The 19,070-nt window shown below is 49.4% G+C and overlaps 1 protein-coding gene across 3 annotated transcripts in view; it reads right to left on the bottom strand.

The window, feature by feature from the left end:
* Nucleotides 1–19,070, bottom strand: part of PDE3A (phosphodiesterase 3A) — a 142,329-nt gene that overhangs the window by 20,595 nt on the left and 102,664 nt on the right. For all 3 annotated transcript variants that reach the window (XM_066590728.1, XM_066590729.1, XM_066590730.1), the window contains exons 3-9: nt 8,841–9,089; nt 8,251–8,396; nt 4,900–5,009; nt 4,097–4,313; nt 2,340–2,425; nt 2,091–2,263; nt 1,091–1,228 (exon numbers count right to left, since the gene is read on the bottom strand). In XM_066590728.1, coding sequence (XP_066446825.1) covers nt 1,091–1,228; nt 2,091–2,263; nt 2,340–2,425; nt 4,097–4,313; nt 4,900–5,009; nt 8,251–8,396; nt 8,841–9,089 — 1,119 coding nt within the window. The remainder of the gene's footprint in view (nt 1–1,090; nt 1,229–2,090; nt 2,264–2,339; nt 2,426–4,096; nt 4,314–4,899; nt 5,010–8,250; nt 8,397–8,840; nt 9,090–19,070) is intronic.

Below are 19,070 nucleotides of genomic sequence, written 5' to 3'. Positions count from 1 at the left end.
CAACACAATTCTGGGATGTATTAAGAGAAGCATAGAGTCTAGATCACGTGAGGTAATTATCCCCCTCTAGTCTTCCTTAGTCAGACCTCATCTGGAATACTGTGTCCAGTTCTGGGAACCCCATTTAAAAAAGACAAACTGGAACAAGTTCAGAGAAGAGTTACCAAGATGGTGAGCGGTCTGCAAATCATGTTCTATGAGAAATGGTTAAAGGATCTGGGAAAGTTTAGCTTGCAGAAGAGAAGGCTGAGAGGAGACTTAATAGCTGTCTACAAATATCTGAAGGGCTGTCACAATGCAGAGGGATCAGCCCTATTCTCATCTGCACAAGGAAAGACTAGAAGCAATAGGATGAAACTGAAAAGGAGGAGACACAGATTAGATATAAGACAGTGAGGGGGATCAATGAGTGGAACAGGTTACCACGGGAGGTGGGGAGTTCTCCTTCAATGGAAGTGTTCAAACAAAGGCTGGACAACTATCTGTCTGGGGTGATTTAGTGTCCTGCACTGAGCAGGGGGTTGGACCAGATGACCCTGAAGGTCCCGATGATACTAGAGGACCCAATGACCCCAGTGGACCCGATAATCGTAGAGGTCCTGATGACCCCAACCCGATGACCCCGCAGAATACGATGACCCCAGAGGACCCAATGATCGTGGAGGTCCTGATGACCCCGTTGGACCCGATGACCCTGGAAGACCCTTCCTACTCTACCAGTCTATGATTCCAGTGAATGCAGCTCTGAATGTGACTGGACGATGAGTAACAGATATGTATTTGGTGATGCAGGTTGAGGGGAGACAGTGATACTTGTATTCAGTAAATCTATTCAACATGTCTTCTTCCTCAACAGGTAGGTAACCCTCCATATTTCCCCACAGGAAAGCAATCCCCTCATCCACTCACAGGTAAGTTACCTGCCCATATCACAAGCAGGTAGTGACTCTGTATTTCCCCACACACACTCAGGTAGGTGATCCCATGTATTCCTCCACAGTAAAGTGACCTTGTATCCCTCTACAGGTCAGCTACCAACCCCCAAAGTCTCCCCACAAGTAGGTGATCCCACATCCTGGCCCGCTCTCACCTGGCTGAGGATTCGGCCACTCTTATTTCCCGTTTTCTCCATTAGGTCGAATATTGGAAAGTTCCAATTGTTTAGCTCCCCCATCAGATCCTCAATGTCTTCCATAATGAGGGGCTCTGGAGCCAAAAGGGGTGTGTCCTAACAATGAGAAACATTGTAATACTGATATAATGTACTAACTGCAAAACCCCATGCTCTACACTGCAGCTCTGCTCAATCAGACTATGATCAGCAGCCCCAGCTGGGCAGCACTGTTTAGTGGGGCCTCAGGTAGTCAGTCTCCTTACTGGCTCAGCCTGCTTCTTCTCTCCCTCATGCTTTAGACCTCATGTCCATGAGCGGGTTGGATTCCGCCTGTGTGAGCCCGCAGTGGTGTCCGACCCTGCCCGCAGCCATTTCCTTACCTGTCCGGATCCTGTGCAGGTCTTCTCTGTCTCGGACGGATCTTCTTTCTTCTGCACGGCAGATGCGTGCGTGACGGTGCAGTACTTTTTTTTTTATTCTCCTGCTGTCCCACGGATCTGCGGCCCGACTGCAGTGACAGCTGCAGGTGTGCCGCGAATCAGACGGCTTCCATTGACGTCAATGGAAGACATCCGTGCGAGATCAGCAGAATAATGGAGCATACAACAATTTGTTTCCGGACCGAAAGGTCCGCAAATCAAATCTGCATGCTTTAACCTTTTTGGGGTCACCCATGCATTTGCGGACACCCAGGGGCAGCCTGATTTGCGGATTCTCTGCGCAGTTGACCCGTGCGGATTCCGCAAATCAGATACGCCCGAGAACATGAGGCCTCACACTGCAGCTCCGCTTGCTCAGACTAGCTGCCGTGAATGAGTGCACGCTCAGCAGGCTGTCAGGAGAGATTACAACACCGCAGGACACTATAATCTACATTTAACCACCAGCAAGAAAAATGGCGCCCACAGACTGAGGGGAGGAGCCTAGAGAAGGGTTGCAGTCAACGTGATGCATCGGGGGTCATGTGACTACTGACCTCGGCTGCTAACGAGTGGAGGTCGATGTTGTGGGGTCGGTGCGTTCTGTGCACAGAGCCTTCCCTGGATTGCGTTTGCTCCGCCTCTGCGTCGTTCTGCACGATGTCGCTGCCGTCACTGTGGTTGGTCTCATGCGTGCTGTCGTAGTCTGACGTGGTGTGAGCCGCATCATCTGTAACAATAGCGCTCCCTGTAACCCTCCGTATAAGAGACCGGCAATAGCATGGCATCAATAAGGCATCACGTACCCGCTCGGCTCCCGGACTGCGCTGCCTCCACATCGCCACCCGGCGTCCTGTCCGCTGGACTTCCCTGACCATACGGCCGCCCGCAGCTGTAACACACAATACACACTGCTACATGCATTTAATAGGGGAACTCCACGCCAAACTGCCATTGGGAAGCCAGCGGGCGCAGCTCTGCACACCATCAGCTTAACCGGGCTTTTACTGATCTTCAGCTCTGGAGGTGACAGGAGGATAAGACAGGATGGAACAGCAGAATAGTGACTGCAGCTCTGGAGGTAACTGGAGGAGAAGACAGGATGTAACAGCAGTATAGTGACTGCAGCTCTGGAGGTGACAGGAGGATAAGACAGGATGGAACAGCAGAATAGTGACTGCAGCTCTGGAGGTGACAGGAGGATAAGACATGATGGAACAGCAGAATAGTGACTGCAGCTCTGGAGGTGACAGGAGGATAAGACATGATGGAACAGCAGTATAGTGACTGCAGTTCTGGAGGTGACAGGAGGATAAGATAGAATGTAACAGCAGAATAATGACTGCAGCTCTGGAGGTGACTGGAGGATAAGACATGATGGAACAGCAGAATAGTGACTGCAGCTCTGGAGGTAACTGGAAGAGAAGACAGGATGTAACAGCAGTATTGTGACTGCAGCTCTGGAGGTGACAGGAAAATAAGACAGGATGGAACAGCAGAATAGTGACTGCAGCTCTGGAGGTGACAGGAAAATAAGAGAGGATGGAACAGCAGAATAGTGACTGCAGCTCTGGAGGTGACAGGAGCTAAGGCAGGGTGGAACAACAGTATAGTGACTGCAGTTCTGGAGGTGACTGGAGAATAAGATAGGATGTAACAGCAGAATAATGACTGCAGTTCTGGAGGTGACTGGAGGATAAGATAGGATGTAACAGCAGATTGGTGACTGCAGCTCTGGAGGTGACTGGAACGTAAAACACAATGTAACAGCAGAATAGTAACTGCAGCTTTGGGGGTGACTGGGGGATAAGATACGATGCAAATGCAGAATAGTGACTGCAGATCTGAAAGTGACTGGAGGATAAAACATGATGTAACAGCAGAATAGTGACTGCAGCTCTGAAGGAGACAGGAGAATGACAGGATGTGACAGCAGAATAGTGATTGCAGCTATGGGGGTGACTGGAGGATAAGACACGATGCAACAGCAGAAAAGGGACTGCAGCTCTGGATGTGACTAGAGGGTAAAACATGATGTAACAGCAGAATAGTGACTGCAGCTCCGGAGGTGTCTGGAGTAGATGACATGATGTAGAGCCTTGTGTGGTGCAGAGTGTTAAGGCAGCAGTATTCAGTCCTAAGCTGTTGACGCATGACTTGAAAGTTGAGTTCAATCCCTGCATGGCTCAGGGAGCTGGCTCAAGGTAAACTCAGCCTTCCATCCCTCTGAGGTCGGTAAAATAAGCCCCCAGCTTGGTGGGGGTAATAAATAAATTAACTGAAAGCGTTGTAGAATAAGCTGGCACTATACAAATAACACAATTTATTTTTATTTATGTAACAGTATAATAGTGACTGCAGGTCTGGAGGTGACTGGAGGATGAGACATGATGTGACTCCAGCTCTGCAAGTACTGGAGTATAAGACATGGTATAACAGTAGGTTACAGAATTGTGACTGCAGCTCTGGGGGTGACTAGAGAATAAGACACGATGGTACCTCTGCATTTGTGTGGCTACAATAGATGAAGCTCCCTGGGGGGCGTCGCGCAGCCATCACTCACCTGCTGCACACTAGCGGAGCTTCATGCAGCGGCTCAGGAATCTCCGGTGCGCTCTTGCTACACGTTAAGGTCTTGTGCAGGTTCAGGCCCAGGCGGCTGCCATCATCGGCGTCTGTGTACGTTAAGGGAAAGGTTTTTATTGTCGGACTGGGGTTCGGTGTCCCGTGAACAGGAGAGTTAGACGGGGAGCTGAGTGGAGAAATGCTGGACGGAAGACCTGAGGAAGAGGAGAACAAAAGCACAACATTAGAGTGAAGGACTGCAGCTCTGGATGTTACTGGAGGATGAGACATGATGTAACAGCAGCATAGTGACTGCAGCTCTGAGTGTGACTGGAGAATAATACATAATGTAACAGAATAGTGACTGAAGCTCTGGAGGTGACAGGAGGATAAAACAGGATATAACAGCAGAATAGTCACTGCAGCTCTGGATGTGACTGGAGGATAAGCCATGATGTAACAGCAGAATAGTCACTGCAGCTCTGGAGGTAACTGGAGGAGAAGACATGATGTTATGCAGAGTCAGTAAGTCAAGGTGAGAGGTCACTGACAGTATATGTAGATTCCTGATGGTCACTTATAGTCCGGCCGATGTCACGTGTCTTATGTGGGGTCACGGAGACGGACAGCGCTTATCTCCATTGCGACAGAAGGGTGGACCAATACAATGCTATGGTCCTACCTTCCCCGGACATCATCAGCACCCTGCACTTTACTAGTCTCTGCCCCTGAATAGAACTCCACCAGGGAGCACTCTTTCACTGATAGAATTAGAACTGCACATTCGTCACTTTGTCTCACCTTGTCTTCTCCTGGAGTTCAGGTGATTGGATATTGCAAACGGCGTAGAGAAGGAGCGACTCTTACAGATGCCCCCAAGGGGGGCACTGTTCCACGGGTCGGGGTTGGCGCTGCAGGAAATCACAAGACTCACAATTAAACAGCGCCTCAGCTGTGAGCAGTATCAGCATGTATTAGTCTGTAATAGCTCCTCAGCTGTGAGAAGTATCAACATGTATTAGATTGTAGTACAGAGTGGACACACTGTAACAACCCGGCAACTGTGAGAAGTATAAGCATTAGAGATGAGCGAGTATACTCGCTAAAGGCAGTTGCTTGAGCGAGCACTGCCTTTAGCGAGTACCTGCCCGCTCGAGACTGAAGGTTTGGGAGCTGCGGGGGAGAGCGGGGGGGAACGGAGGGGAGATCTCTCTCTCCCTCTCTCCCCCCCCAGCTCCCTCCTGCTGACAGCCGCTACTCACCGCTCCCCCGCGCCAGCACCCGAACTTTCAGTCTCGAGCGGGCAGGTACTCGCTACAGGCAATGCTTGTTTGAGCAATTGCCTTTAGTGAGTATACTCGCTCATCTCTAATAAGCATGTATTAGTCAGTAGTACCAGCATGTATTAGTCTGTAGTACAGAGCAGACACACTGTAACAGCCCCCCAGCTGTGAAAAGCATCAGCATGTATCAGTCTGTAGTACAGAGCGGACACACTGTAAAAGATCTGCAGCTGTGAGAAGTATAAGCATGTATTAGTCTGCAGTACAGAGTGGGCACACTGTAACAGCCTCTCAGCTGTGAGAAGCATCAGCATGTATAAATCAGTAGTACAGAGGGGACACACTGTAACAGCACCGCAGCTGTGAAAAGCAACAGCATGTATTAATCTGTAGTATAGAGTGGACACACTGTAACAGCCTCTCAGCTGTGAGAAACATCAGCGTGTATTAGTCTGTAACACAGAGCGGACACACTGTAACAGCCCCTCAGCTGTGAGAAGCATCAGCATGTATTAATCTGTAGTAGAGAGTGGACACACTGTAACAGCCTCTCAGCTGTGAGAAGCATCAGCATGTATTAATCTGTAGTACAGATGGGACACACTGTAACAGCCCCACAGCTGTGAGAAGCATCAGCATGTATTAATCTGTAGTAGAGAGTGGACACACTGTAACAGCCTCTCAGCTGTGAGAAGCATCAGCATGTATTAGTCTGTAGTACAGAGGGGACACACTGTAACAGCCCCACAGCTATGAGAAGCATCAGTGTGTATTAGTCTGTAACACAGAGCAGACGCACTGTAACAGCCTCTCAGCTGTGAGAAGTATAAGCATGTATTAGTCTGTAGTACAGAGTGGACACACTGTAACAGCCCCACAGCTGTGAATAGCGTTAGCATCTATTAGTCTCTAGTACAGAGTGGACACACTGTAAAAGCTCTGCAGCTGTGAGAACCATCAGCATGTATTAGTCTTTAACACAGAGCGGACACACTGTAACAGCCCCTCAGCTGTGAAAAGCAACAGCATGTATTAATCTGTAGTATAGAGTGGACACACTGTAACAGCCTCTCAGCTGTGAGAAACATCAGCGTGTATTAGTCTGTAACACAGAGCGGACACACTGTAACAGCCCCTCAGCTGTGAGAAGTATCAGCATCTATTAGTCTGTAGTACAGAGCAGACACACTGTAACAGACCCTCAGGTGTGAGAAGTATAAGCAAGTATTAGTCTGTAGTACAGAGCGGACACACTGTAACAGTCCCGCAGCTGTGAGAAACATCAGCATGTATTAGTCTGTAGTAGAGAGCAGATACACTGTAACAGCCCCTCAACTGTTAAAAGCATCAGCATGTATTAATCTGTAGTACAGAGCGGACACACTGTAACAGCCCCTCAACTGTGAAAAGTATCAGCATGTATTAGTCTGTAGTAGAGAGCAGATACACTGTAACAGCCCCTCAACTGTTAAAAGCATCAGCATGTATTAGTCTGTAGTACAGAGCGGACACACTGTAACAGCCTCTTAGCTGTGAGAAGCATCAGCATGTATTAGTCTGTAGTACAGAGTGGACACACTGTAACAGACCCTCAGCTGTGAGAAACATCAGCATGTATTAGTCTGTAGTAGAGAGCAGATACACTGTAACAGACTCTCAATTGTTAAAAGCATCAGCATGTATTAGTCTGTAGTACAGAGCGGAAACACTGTAACAGCCTCTCAGCTGTAAGAAGTATCAGCATGTATTAGTCTATAGTACAGAGCAAACACACTGTAACAGCTCCGCAGCTGTGAGAAGCATCAGCGTGTATTAGTCTGTAGTACAGAGCGGAAACACTGTAACAGCCTCTCAGCTGTGAGAAATATCAGCATGTATTAGTCTGTAGTACAGAGCAGACACACTGTAACAGCTCCGCAGCTGTGAGAAGCATCAGCGTGTATTAGTCTGTAGTACAGAGCGGAAACACTGTAACAGCCTCTCAGCTGTAAGAAGTATCAGCATGTATTAGTCTATAGTACAGAGCAGACACACTGTAACAGCTCCACAGCTGTGAGAAGCATCAGCGTGTATTAGTCTGTAGTACAGAGCGGAAACACTGTAACAGCCTCTCAGCTGTGAGAAGTATCAGCATGTATTAGTCTGTAGTAGAGAGCAGACACACTGTAACAGCTCCGCAGCTGTGAGAAGCATCAGCATGTATTAGTCTGTAGTAGAGAGCGGAAACACTGTAACAGCCTCTCAGCTGTAAGAAGTATCAGCATGTATTAGTCTATAGTACAGAGCAGACACACTGTAACAGCTCCGCAGCTGTGAGAAGCATCAGCGTGTATTAGTCTGTAGTACAGAGCGGAAACACTGTAACAGCCTCTCAGCTGTGAGAAATATCAGCATGTATTAGTCTGTAGTACAGAGCAGACACACTGTAACAGCTCCGCAGCTGTGAGAAGCATCAGCGTGTATTAGTCTGTAGTACAGAGCGGAAACACTGTAACAGCCTCTCAGCTGTAAGAAGTATCAGCATGTATTAGTCTATAGTACAGAGCAGACACACTGTAACAGCTCCACAGCTGTGAGAAGCATCAGCGTGTATTAGTCTGTAGTACAGAGCGGAAACACTGTAACAGCCTCTCAGCTGTGAGAAGTATCAGCATGTATTAGTCTGTAGTAGAGAGCAGACACACTGTAACAGCTCCGCAGCTGTGAGAAGCATCAGCATGTATTAGTCTGTAGTAGAGAGCAGACACACTGTAACAGCCCCGCAGCTAAGAGAAGCATCAGCATGTATGTCTCTAGTACAGAGTGGACACACTGTAACAGACCCGCAGCTGTGACAACACTATGTGGGTGTTCCGGCGCATCCAGGTACCTTGTGTCGGTGGGTTTAATACTGCCACTGCGATCTCTCCGGACCGGCGCCGGTTCTAGAGTCGGTAAGCCGGTAGCAGAGGTGGTCGTCGTCCACGTGGAGGAGACTCTGCGCAACAGTCCCGACGGTAGACTTCTCCGTAACCGCTGGAAACCAACAGGAACAGTAATGATGCCCACGCTGTTACATTGTGTCTTCTACTCCAGTCACATCTAGAGCTGCAGACAGCATTCTGCTGGTCTCCGAGCAGTTCTGGTGCTGCAGAAATTGACAGTTCACTACTGCTAGTTCACTCTCTGTATAGAGCACGCTCCCTGCACATGTGGCTTACATGGAACTGGAGTATAACATATACCCTAAGATGTGTGACTGCAGCTCTGGATGTGACTGGAGGATAAGACATGATGGAATAGAATAGTGACTACAGCTCTTGGTTTGTCTGGAGTAGAAGACATAATGAAATAGCAGAATAGTGACTGCAGCTCTGGAGCTGAATGGAGTTTTAGAAATTAAGTGACTGCTGCTCTGGATGTGACTGGAGACATGATGTAATTCAGTATCAGCAGCCCCTGGTGGCGGTTCGGCGTTACCTTTGGTATGGTCATTTTATCCCCTTTCTCGGAAATGTCCTCGGAGTCACAGCAGCCGTAGTTCTCACTGAAGATGACCCTTGGCTTGTGGATGGGCTGGAAGTTGAGCTGGGTGCTGAGAAGGTTACTGACCGCCCGTAAGGAAGTGCACACATGGGGGGGTAACGAGGCGTCAGCGAGAAGGTCAGTGATGAGACCGTGTGCCTCCCCCATAACAGCGATGTCTACAGTGATGGTGGTACCTGAGCACTGAGAACAGAGGGGACAGTCAGCGACTAACATCAAAAAGGATGCATATCTCATCATTACTCCAAATCTACTGCTATTTTAGGGGGTGGAGTCAGAAATCTCCAGTTATTATGATAGGATTGTTAAGGACTGCTGGCGAGCTCACTGTATATAGATATATACACATCCACCAGTAGGGGGAGCTCCCTGTATACAGATATATACAGCCACCACTAGGGGGATCTCACTACATACAGACATATACAGCGACCACTAGGGGGAGCTTCCTGTATACAGGATACACGGCCACAACTAGGAAGGCCTCTCTACATACAGAGATGTGCAGCCACCACTAGGTGGAGCTCACTACATACAGATACATATAACAACCAATAGGGGGAGCTCACTACATACAGATAAATATAGCCACCAATAGGGGAGCTCCATGTACATATATATATATATACAGCCACCACTAGGGGGAGCTCACTACATACAGATATATACAACCACCACTAGGGGGAGCACACAATATACAGATATAAACACCTACCACTAGGGAGATCTCCCTGTATACAGTTATATACAGTCGGCAATAGGCGGAGCTCACAACATACAGATATATACAGCCACAACTAGTGGGAGCTCACTGCATACAGATATATACAGCCACCACTATCGGGAGTTCACAACTACAGACATATACAGCCACCACTAGGGGGAGCTCCCTGTATACAGGATACACAGCCACATCTAGTAAGAGCTCTCTACATACAGATATGTGCAGCCACCACTAGGGGGCGCTACGTATATATAGAGATATATGCAGCCGCCACTAGGGGGAGCTCTGTGAATACAGATATATACGACCACCACTAGGGGGAGCTCATTACATACACATATATACAGCCACCACTAGGGGAAGTTCACTACATACAGATGAATACAGCCACCACTATGGGGGCCTCACTATATAGAGATATATACAGCAACCACTAGGGGGAGCTTACTGTATACAGATATAAATACATACCACTAGGGGTAGCTGCATCTATAAAGATATATTCAGCCATACAAATAGTCACCTATACAGGGAGCTCACTACATACAGACATATAAAGCCACCACTAGGGGGAGCTCACTACATACAGATATATAAAGCCACCACTAGGGGGTGCTCACTACAAACAGATATATAAAGCCACCACTAGGGGGAGCTCACTACAAACAGATATATAAAGCCCCCACTAGGGAGGAGTTCACTGCATACTGATATATACAGCCATAACTATTGTATTGTTGTGGCCATATACTGTATGCCCCAATCATTGTGCATGGTTTCCCCTCCTGGATCTAATGCCCCCATCATTGTGCATGGCTCCCCCTACTAAATCCCCCATCATTGTGCACGACCACCTCCTGGATCGTCTCCCCCCACTATCATGCATGGTTCCCCCTTCTGACTCGTATTGCCCCAATACGGCGAACCGTCCACTCCTGGATCATATCACTCCATCATTGTGCACAGCTGCCTCCTAGATCGTAACCCCACCACCATCATTGTGCATGGCTCCGCCTCCTAGAAGTATTCCCCCTCCTGGATCGTAACCCCCGCCATCACCGTGCACAGCTCTCCCTCCTGGATTGTATCTCCCCCCATCACTGTGCCTGGTTACCCCTACTAGATCATATCAATATGTACGGCTCACCCTACTAGTTCATGTCCCCCCATCATTGTGCACAGCCCCCTCCTGGATCGTATCTCCCCATCATTGTGTACGACTCTCCTTCTTGGATTATATTCCTCCCATCATTGTGCTCGACCCCCTGCTGGATGGTATCCCCATATCTATATGAGCGTCTCTCCCTACTAGATCATGCCCCCCCATCATTGTGCAAGGCCCTATCCTTGATCGTAACTCCCCGCACATCATTGTGCATGGCATCTCTTTCTGGATTGCATTCCCCCCATCATTGTACCAGGTTCCCTAGTAGATCGTATCCCCCCATCATTGCGTACGACCTCCTCCTGGATCGTATCCCCGTATCAATATGAATGTCTCTCCCTACTAGATCATGTCCCCCCCATCATTGTGCATGGCTCCTCCTTCTGGATTGTATCCTCCCAATCATTGTGCACGGCCCCCTCCTGGATTGTAAGCACCCCCCCTCATCATTGTGCCTGGCTCCCCCACTAGATCGTATCAATATGTACGGCTCACCCTACTAGATCATGTCCCCCCATCATTGTGCACAGCCCCCTCCTGGATCGTATTCGCCCCCATCATTGTGTACGACCCATTCCTGGATGGTATCCCCATATCAATATGTATGGCTCTCCCTACTAGATCATGTCCCCCCCATCATTGCGTAGAACCCCCTCCTGGATCATATTCCCGTATCAATATGTACGGCTCTCCCTACTAGATCATGTCCCCCAATCATTGTGCACGTCCCCCTCATGGATCGTACCCCCCATCATTGTGCATGACCCGCTCCTGCATTGTGCTCCCTCTCCCACCACTACCTTTGTGCACAGCTCTCCTCCTGGATCGTGCGCCCCCTCCCCCTCCCTCTCTCTCTATCATTGTGTATGGCTGTATGGCTCCAATTCCTGGATTAAATCCCCCCATCATTGTGTACAGCTCTCCCCCTGGAATGTAAACCTCCACCACTGTACATAGCTCCACCACATATATCGTATTCCCCCATTGAGATGTACGGCATCCATCCTGAATTGTATCCCCCCATCATCATTGCGTACAGCTCCCTAATGGATCATATCCCCCATTATTGTGCTTGGCTCCTATTCATGGGTCGTATCCCCCTATCATTATGTACAGCCCCCTAATAGATCATATCCTCTATCATTGAACACGCCCCCCCCCCCCCATTGTGCATGGCTGCCTCCTGATCATTTCCCCCCGTCATTATGTACTGCGCCCCCTCTTGGATTGTATCCCCCCCATCACTGTTAAGTATTTGTAATCCCAGCATGAATTTAGTGAGATTAACCCCTTCATTTACTGGGGAGTGCAGGAGTAGATCGGGGCAGGTGCTATGTGATGCTTCATATTCCTGGGTTCACATCACAACGCCCCCATTAGTGGCTCATCACCAGGACACACTGTCAGTCCTACACATTATAACCCACCTGGTGCCACCCCCCGACACACACTTGAACCCCAGAAGCAATTATAGTAATGATGTCTCACCCCAATTGCAGGCCGCGGGGTCCATGCAGACTGAGCAGCGCAGGTCAGCGTACCCATCGCTAGTCTACATGCCAGGTGAGGACTGTGGGAACTGCTAGACCCTGTGGGCACAGTGGGGGTTGCTTCCTCTTTTTGCTGCACTTCTGACACTTTTATTGCCCTCCGTGTTCTGTGCGGCTCAAGTGATGAGGAAGGACACAGCGGTGCCCGAGAGCTGGGCGGCGCCAAGAACAGGTGGAATTGGGGTAGGTACAATACCTAAGGGAGGGGAGAATCCCAATCACATCCCCCACCAATTACTCCTGATTACATTCTGCCCCCGGAAATATGGAAATATTTTTGGTTTTGTGGAAAGGAAATGTTCTACAATGTTCTCATAGACTATCCTTAACCTCTGCTTGCTGTCAGTGAAGCGAAACATTGTTGCTCACTACTAGAGGCTGAAACTTTATTTAGACCATGTCCTCTTGACAAAGCTGAAGGTTTGATACAATGGATTAGTGCATTTAAAAAGTAGCAGTTTGAAGTCCCGAGGATTCCCTAAGCTGGATACATTGTAACAAGGCCTCAGCTGTGATAAGCATCAGGTGTGGCTGTAAGTGTGAAAGCTGTACTCGCTGATCTTGTTGTTCCTGGTTATTATATAAGATATCCACATACTCAGGAGGAGGGATACTGTGCAGCGTGTATATATACATAGAAGTGGTGCTCAGCAGTGTATACTTATAGACAGGGCAGGAGGAGGGACACTGTGCAGGGTGCACTGATACAGAAGCAGTACCATGTAGTGTGGATGGATGGATAGATAGGCAGGCTGTGGAGTCTATACACATATACAGGGCAGGAGGAGGGATACTGTGCAGGGTGTATATATATACACACACGTACACATATACATAGAGGACAGGAGGAGGTTGTGCCTTGGGGAACTCTGCAGAATCGCGGCTGCAGTCAGAGTCTCCGGTAACGGTCTTGCTGGGATCCCAGGAACAGTGCGGCTGTCTGGGCTTCCTTTGGAATGGAGTCCAATCTCGGTCTGAGAGAGGTTGAACAGTGATGGCGGCAGCATTAGCGAGATCTGCAACAGCTTCACTAGCGGTGTCAACAGCGGTAATGAAGAAGCCGGAGAGGTTGCAGGAGAGGCTGGTGTTTGTATCGCTCCCTTGGAGCGCTGGTCCTGCTGGAAAGACCCCAAGAACCCCCCTGACTCAGGCTCTGTGGTTGGCAAGAACAGGGCTGAGCTGGTCAGACCTCCTTTCCCTGTGTTAGGCTGCCTGTCCACGGGTGGGTTTGAACTGCTTTCCCCCCGGCGATAATCCGGCCGCGGGGAACGCAGTGAAGGCTAAGCTCTCCATAGCATTGCTACGGAGAGCGCTTCTCCCCTGTCCACGGGCGGAGAATCATTGCGATTCTCCAGTTGCGGGCGTCAATTCGCAGCATGCTGTGATTTGCCACGGTCAGCCTGTCAGATAGGCTGACAGCGGAGATCCGTATGGCAGCTCCTGCTCCCAGGCGGCGGTATCTCGGGCCGGATCTTCACCGCGAGATACCGCACCGCCCATGGACAGGCAGCCTAAGTTGTAATGGGCGCAGGAATGGCCAGTACAGCTGGAGGAAGAGAGGTGGACATATCTGGACAGAGACATAGCTTATGTGCCTTCTGAGAGCAAAGAGGAGACACCATATGATCCCTACCGACACCCAGGCAGGACATAGCGAATAGGAATGTAGTCTGTCTTCTCTGGGGAGGCAATGACGCATGTCCCTCAAGGAGTTAGAGCTTTTACTGAAGATGGGCTTCAGGGCGCTTGACATCTTTGTCCTGATCCATCCCTACGGTACATCTGACATTGTCTCGCCAGAACCAGCTCAAGAGGGTGACCATTTTGACCAGTAACGAGTCACTTTCTTGCTTTGATGTCATGACGTGGCTCGGTTGGTACGGAGAGGTGACAGACATGCCCGAGAAGTACAGGGACGAACACGGCATTGGGTATGGGGCTTGGACGTTTACGGTCAAGATGAAATGTTCAGGCAACTCAGTGACTCACATACCATCAGCAGCCTTCCTCCGCAGGGATCGTATCCTGGCCTTTTACCAGGGCCAGCTGAAGCTCTGACTCAGGTGCCGCACTTGAATGCCGCTTGTAAGACCTTGAAGCGTGCTCTGTGTGGGGGTGTTGGTCATCTAACTGCCTCCTGTGCAGAGAATAGGTATAACCTGTGTGGTGATCTCGGTCACGCATTTAGCTGTTGTCCACACTCCTTTGCCAATCTGGTCTCAGCCCCTACAGATTGGGGTCGTGATGTGGCTTTAATCACTCATGTTGGCGGCACTCACTCCGCTGATACTGACATCATTTAACGTTGCCAGCATTAAGTCAGATACAAATAGATTTGCGCACTGTCTAATATTGTTTTCTCTGAATGTTACAGTTGCCCCCCGATGGGCAGAGATCTGTGGAGACTGAATTCGTCACTCCTGGAGGAAGCAGAGATAAGACGGTCTTTTGAGGATTTTCTGCAGAGCCAGATACTATTACTGCATCTCTGTAGTAGTAAGTCAGAGTGGTGGGAGATGTTTAAGAAGAGGGCAGCGAGGTTCTTCCGAGAGCTCTCCAACCTCAGGAGCCTGGACAGGTACCGCCTGTATCAGGACCTGAGGAGGAAACATGAACATCTTGTCTCAACTGGAGGTAGCTGTGAGGAGATCTCCAGGGTGAAATCTTTACTCAAGAAGTGCCAAGACGATAGACATGCATCCTTTGTTTTTCTGAGAGGGATTTCAGAAAGTACTGCTCTCCCAACCCTTACAGAAACCACTATCTGTAAGGATGTCAGTTAATAGTAAAGTGGTCTCTGGCCTGGTTGTCAGATCCTGTACCTGAGCCGGGGGTAGACACCTCTCTTGATGCTTTGACAGAAGAGATCAAAGAAGAGAAAGATAGACTGGCTATTGATGGGCTCTGGCTCAAAAAAAAAATCAAAAAAAAAAATCAAAAAAAAAAAATCGCCAGGTCCAGATGGCTTAACATATTATAAGACCTTCAAGGACCTCGAGTCCCCACTTGATGGAGGTATTAAAAGAGTGTCTTTCCTCCAGCACTCTGCCTAGGTCAATGAGGAGGTCAGCCTTGATCCTTCTGTCAAAGGGTAAAGATTCAAGGTGTATTGAGAATTGGCGTCCCATAGCGCTTCTCAATGCGGACAGGAAAGATCTGGCAAAAGTGCTGCTTAATTGGCAGGTGAAGTTTTCACCCCGGCTCCTCTCAGGGGCCAAGCATTGCTCTGTTCCAGACAGTAGCACCTTTAGTGCTGTTCTTGGTGACCAGGAGGCAGTGGAGCAGGGTAAAGGCCCATTTACACGGGACGAATGTTGGGCAAATGATGCTCGACACCCGTCCCTGCACATACTCGCTCCCCTGCTGCTGCAGAGGGCCGAGTATTGCTGGCTTTCTGACAGAGCGGCCAGTAGAGGGGCGAGGAGGCTGGAGATTTCACTTCTCGCACTGTGAAATCTCCAGCCTCCTTGCTGCAAGCCAACGATACTCACTCTTGTGTAACCACACGGGAGCGAGTACATGTGGGGACGAGTGTTGGGCATCATTTGCCCGACAGTCGTCCCGTGTAAAAAGCCACTGAGAGGGGGTAACTATTGTCCCTGAATCAGGCCAAAGCATTTGATTGGGTTAATCACAAGTATCTCTGGTCAGCCCTTTTGAGATGCAGCCTGCAAGGGGGAGGGGGTCGATTGGCTTTGAACATTGTACGGAGGGGCCGAATCTTTGCTGCTGGTTAATGGTTGCTTTGGCCACACGTTTGAGGTAGGGTCCGGCGTCTGTCATCTAAGTATGTATTGGAGAGAGGTTCCTTGCTAAGGAGGGCTAATTGTGGACCTTAAGCAGGAGTCGGGATGGACCGGGCAGTGCCGGCAGCCACTCTGAGGGTGGTATCATATGCCGATGATGTCACGCTCTTAGTGTCCTCAAGAGGGGAGGTGGAGTTTGTGGTGTCAGAAGTGGACTGCTACTCTGTGTCTGGGGTCAACTGGGAGAAGTGTGAGAGTCTCTGGTTAGGAAGGGGGGGGGGGATCCTACGTTTGATCTCCCGGACACCTTTCCGGTGGCCCAAAAGTTATTGGCAACAAATTTGGCTGGGGGATTACGCCTTGCAAAATTGGGCAGACAGGTGCCACTCAGAAGGTGAATCAGTGGAAGGGCTGGTCTTAGACCCTTCAGGAAAGAGTTAGCCTGATCAAGACATATCTGAGCCCTTTATTCATCTACCTGGGCAGCGTATGCATTTTGCTAGAGCCTCTCTGGACCCGGATCTACAATCTCTTTTTCCTAATGTTGGGGAGGAATAGGTTGAATCTAATCAAGAGAGACTTAACATACCGCACGAGGAGACTAGGGGGGTTATCTATGGTCACCCCCGTGGTGTTTCTTCTAAACACCTTTTTTTAGGATCAACATAGGCAACCTCTGGCAACAGAGGGCTACTCTGTGGGTATACTCCTGCCAGGAATGGTGTTGGCCCTTCTTCCAGTAATGGGAGACATGATGGCGAGTGAAGGACCTTTGCATGCAGCACGGCACGCCGACATACAGGTAGCCGCGCCCTTTCGTCACACGTCATCGACATGGTGACATCATGTTGCGCATGCGCGTTGACGTTAAGGACGGGAAGCAGCCACAACATGAGGTTAGTGGACTGTCACATGAGACAACATACCAGTAATGATGTGCGAAAGCCAGAAGTGGTATCATAGATGGGAGGTTCTGTGGTTATGACTCCATTTTGCAGTCACTATATGTGTGTGGATCTCTGGTCATGATGGGCATCCAGAGCATGGACCCACTGCTCTGTTGCAACAGATAGCAGTATGTATTACACCTCTTCATTTTATTGAGTGTTGTATGTTTTTTATGATGTTTGTATATTTATTCAATTTATGTTGTCTGGTGTTGTCTTTAGGCTTGAGAAAGACCTAATTGGTTGAAACGTTGCCTGTATGTCTATCTATGAAACAATAAAGGCTGATTTTTGAGGAAGCCGTCTGCACCATTTATGCTGCCATACTCTATACTATATATTTGAGTGACTTTTGGGGCTGATAGTCCACAACCCATGTATTGGCTATGCATTGATTTGTGATTTGTAACTCCCACCCACTATGTGTTGGGATTAAGCGAGTGCTGCTGGATACTTTATACTTCTGAATACAGGATAGAAAGAGAGAGAAAAAGAGAAGAGGAACGGGATAGAGAGAAAGAGGAGCGACAGGACAGAGAGAGAGGAGGAACGGGACAGAAAGAGACAGGAAGGATGGGAAAGGGAGAGAGAGTGAGGAGGGATAAGAAAGAAAGAGAGGAGGAACATGATAGACAGAGCAGAGAGAATGGAGAGAGAGGGAGAATGGAGAGAGAGAATAGAGAGAGAATGGAGAGAGAGAGGGAGAATGGAGAGAGAGAGAGAGAGAGAGAGAGAAAGAGAATGGAGAGAGAGAGAGAGAGAGAGAAAGAGAAATGGAGAGAGAGAGAAAGAGAATGGAGAGAGAGAGAGAGAGAGAGAGAGAGAATGGAGAGAGAGGACAGAGATAACGAGAGAGAGAGAGAGGACAGAGATAACGAGAGAGAGAGAGAGGACAGAGATAACGAGAGAGAGAGAGAGGACAGAGATAACGAGAGAGAGAGAGAGGACAGAGATAACGAGAGAGAGAGAGAGGACAGAGATAACGAGAGAGAGAGAGAGGACAGAGATAACGAGAGAGAGAGAGAGGACAGAGATAACGAGAGAGAGAGAGAGGACAGAGATAACGAGAGAGAGAGAGAGGACAGAGATAACGAGAGAGAGAGAGGGGGACAGAGATAACGAGAGAGAGAGAGAGGACAGAGATAACGAGAGAGAGAGAGGACAGAGATAACGAGAGAGAGAGAGGACAGAGATAACGAGAGAGAGGAGGGACAGAATAGAGAGAAAGGAGGGACGGGATAGAGCAAAAGAGAGAGAGGGAAGGGACGGGAGAGCGAGAGAGAGAGAGAGAGAGAGAGAGACGGGAGAGAGAGAGAGAGAGACGGGAGAGAGAGAGAGAGAGACGGGAGAGAGAGAGAGAGACGGGGAGAGAGAGAGACGGGAGAGAGAGAGACGGGAGAGAGAGAGACGGGAGAGAGAGAGAGACGGGAGAGAGAGAGAGAGAGACGGGAGAGAGAGAGAGAGACGGAGAGAGAGAGAGAGAGACGGGAGAGAGAGAGAGAGAGAGAGACGGGAGAGAGAGAGAGACGGGACAGCGAGAGAGAGAGAGAGAGAGAGAGGGAGAGAGAGAGAGAGACGGGACAGCGAGAGAGAGAGAGAGAGAGACGGGACAGCGAGAGAGAGAGAGAGAGACGGGACAGCGAGAGAGAGAGAGAGAGACGGGACAGCGAGAGAGAGAGAGAGAGACGGGACAGCGAGAGAGAGAGAGAGAGAGACGGGACAGCGAGAGAGAGAGAGAGAGAGACGGGACAGCGAGAGAGAGAGAGAGAGACGGGACAGCGAGAGAGAGAGAGAGAGACGGGACAGCGAGAGAGAGAGAGAGAGAGACGGGACAGCGAGAGAGAGAGAGAGAGAGACGGGACAGCGAGAGAGAGAGAGAGACGGACAGCGAGAGAGAGAGAGAGAGAGAGAGAGAGACGGGACAGCGAGAGAGAGAGAGAGAGAGAGACGGGACAGCGAGAGAGAGAGAGAGAGAGACGGGACAGCGAGAGAGAGAGAGAGAGAGAACGGGACAGCGATGAGAGAGAGAGAA

This window comes from Eleutherodactylus coqui, chromosome 2 (assembly GCF_035609145.1).
Source record: "Eleutherodactylus coqui strain aEleCoq1 chromosome 2, aEleCoq1.hap1, whole genome shotgun sequence".
Lineage (NCBI taxonomy): Eukaryota > Metazoa > Chordata > Amphibia > Anura > Eleutherodactylidae > Eleutherodactylus > Eleutherodactylus coqui.
Note: the sequence above shows the minus strand (reverse complement) of the source record. Positions and strands in the feature narration are given on the sequence as shown.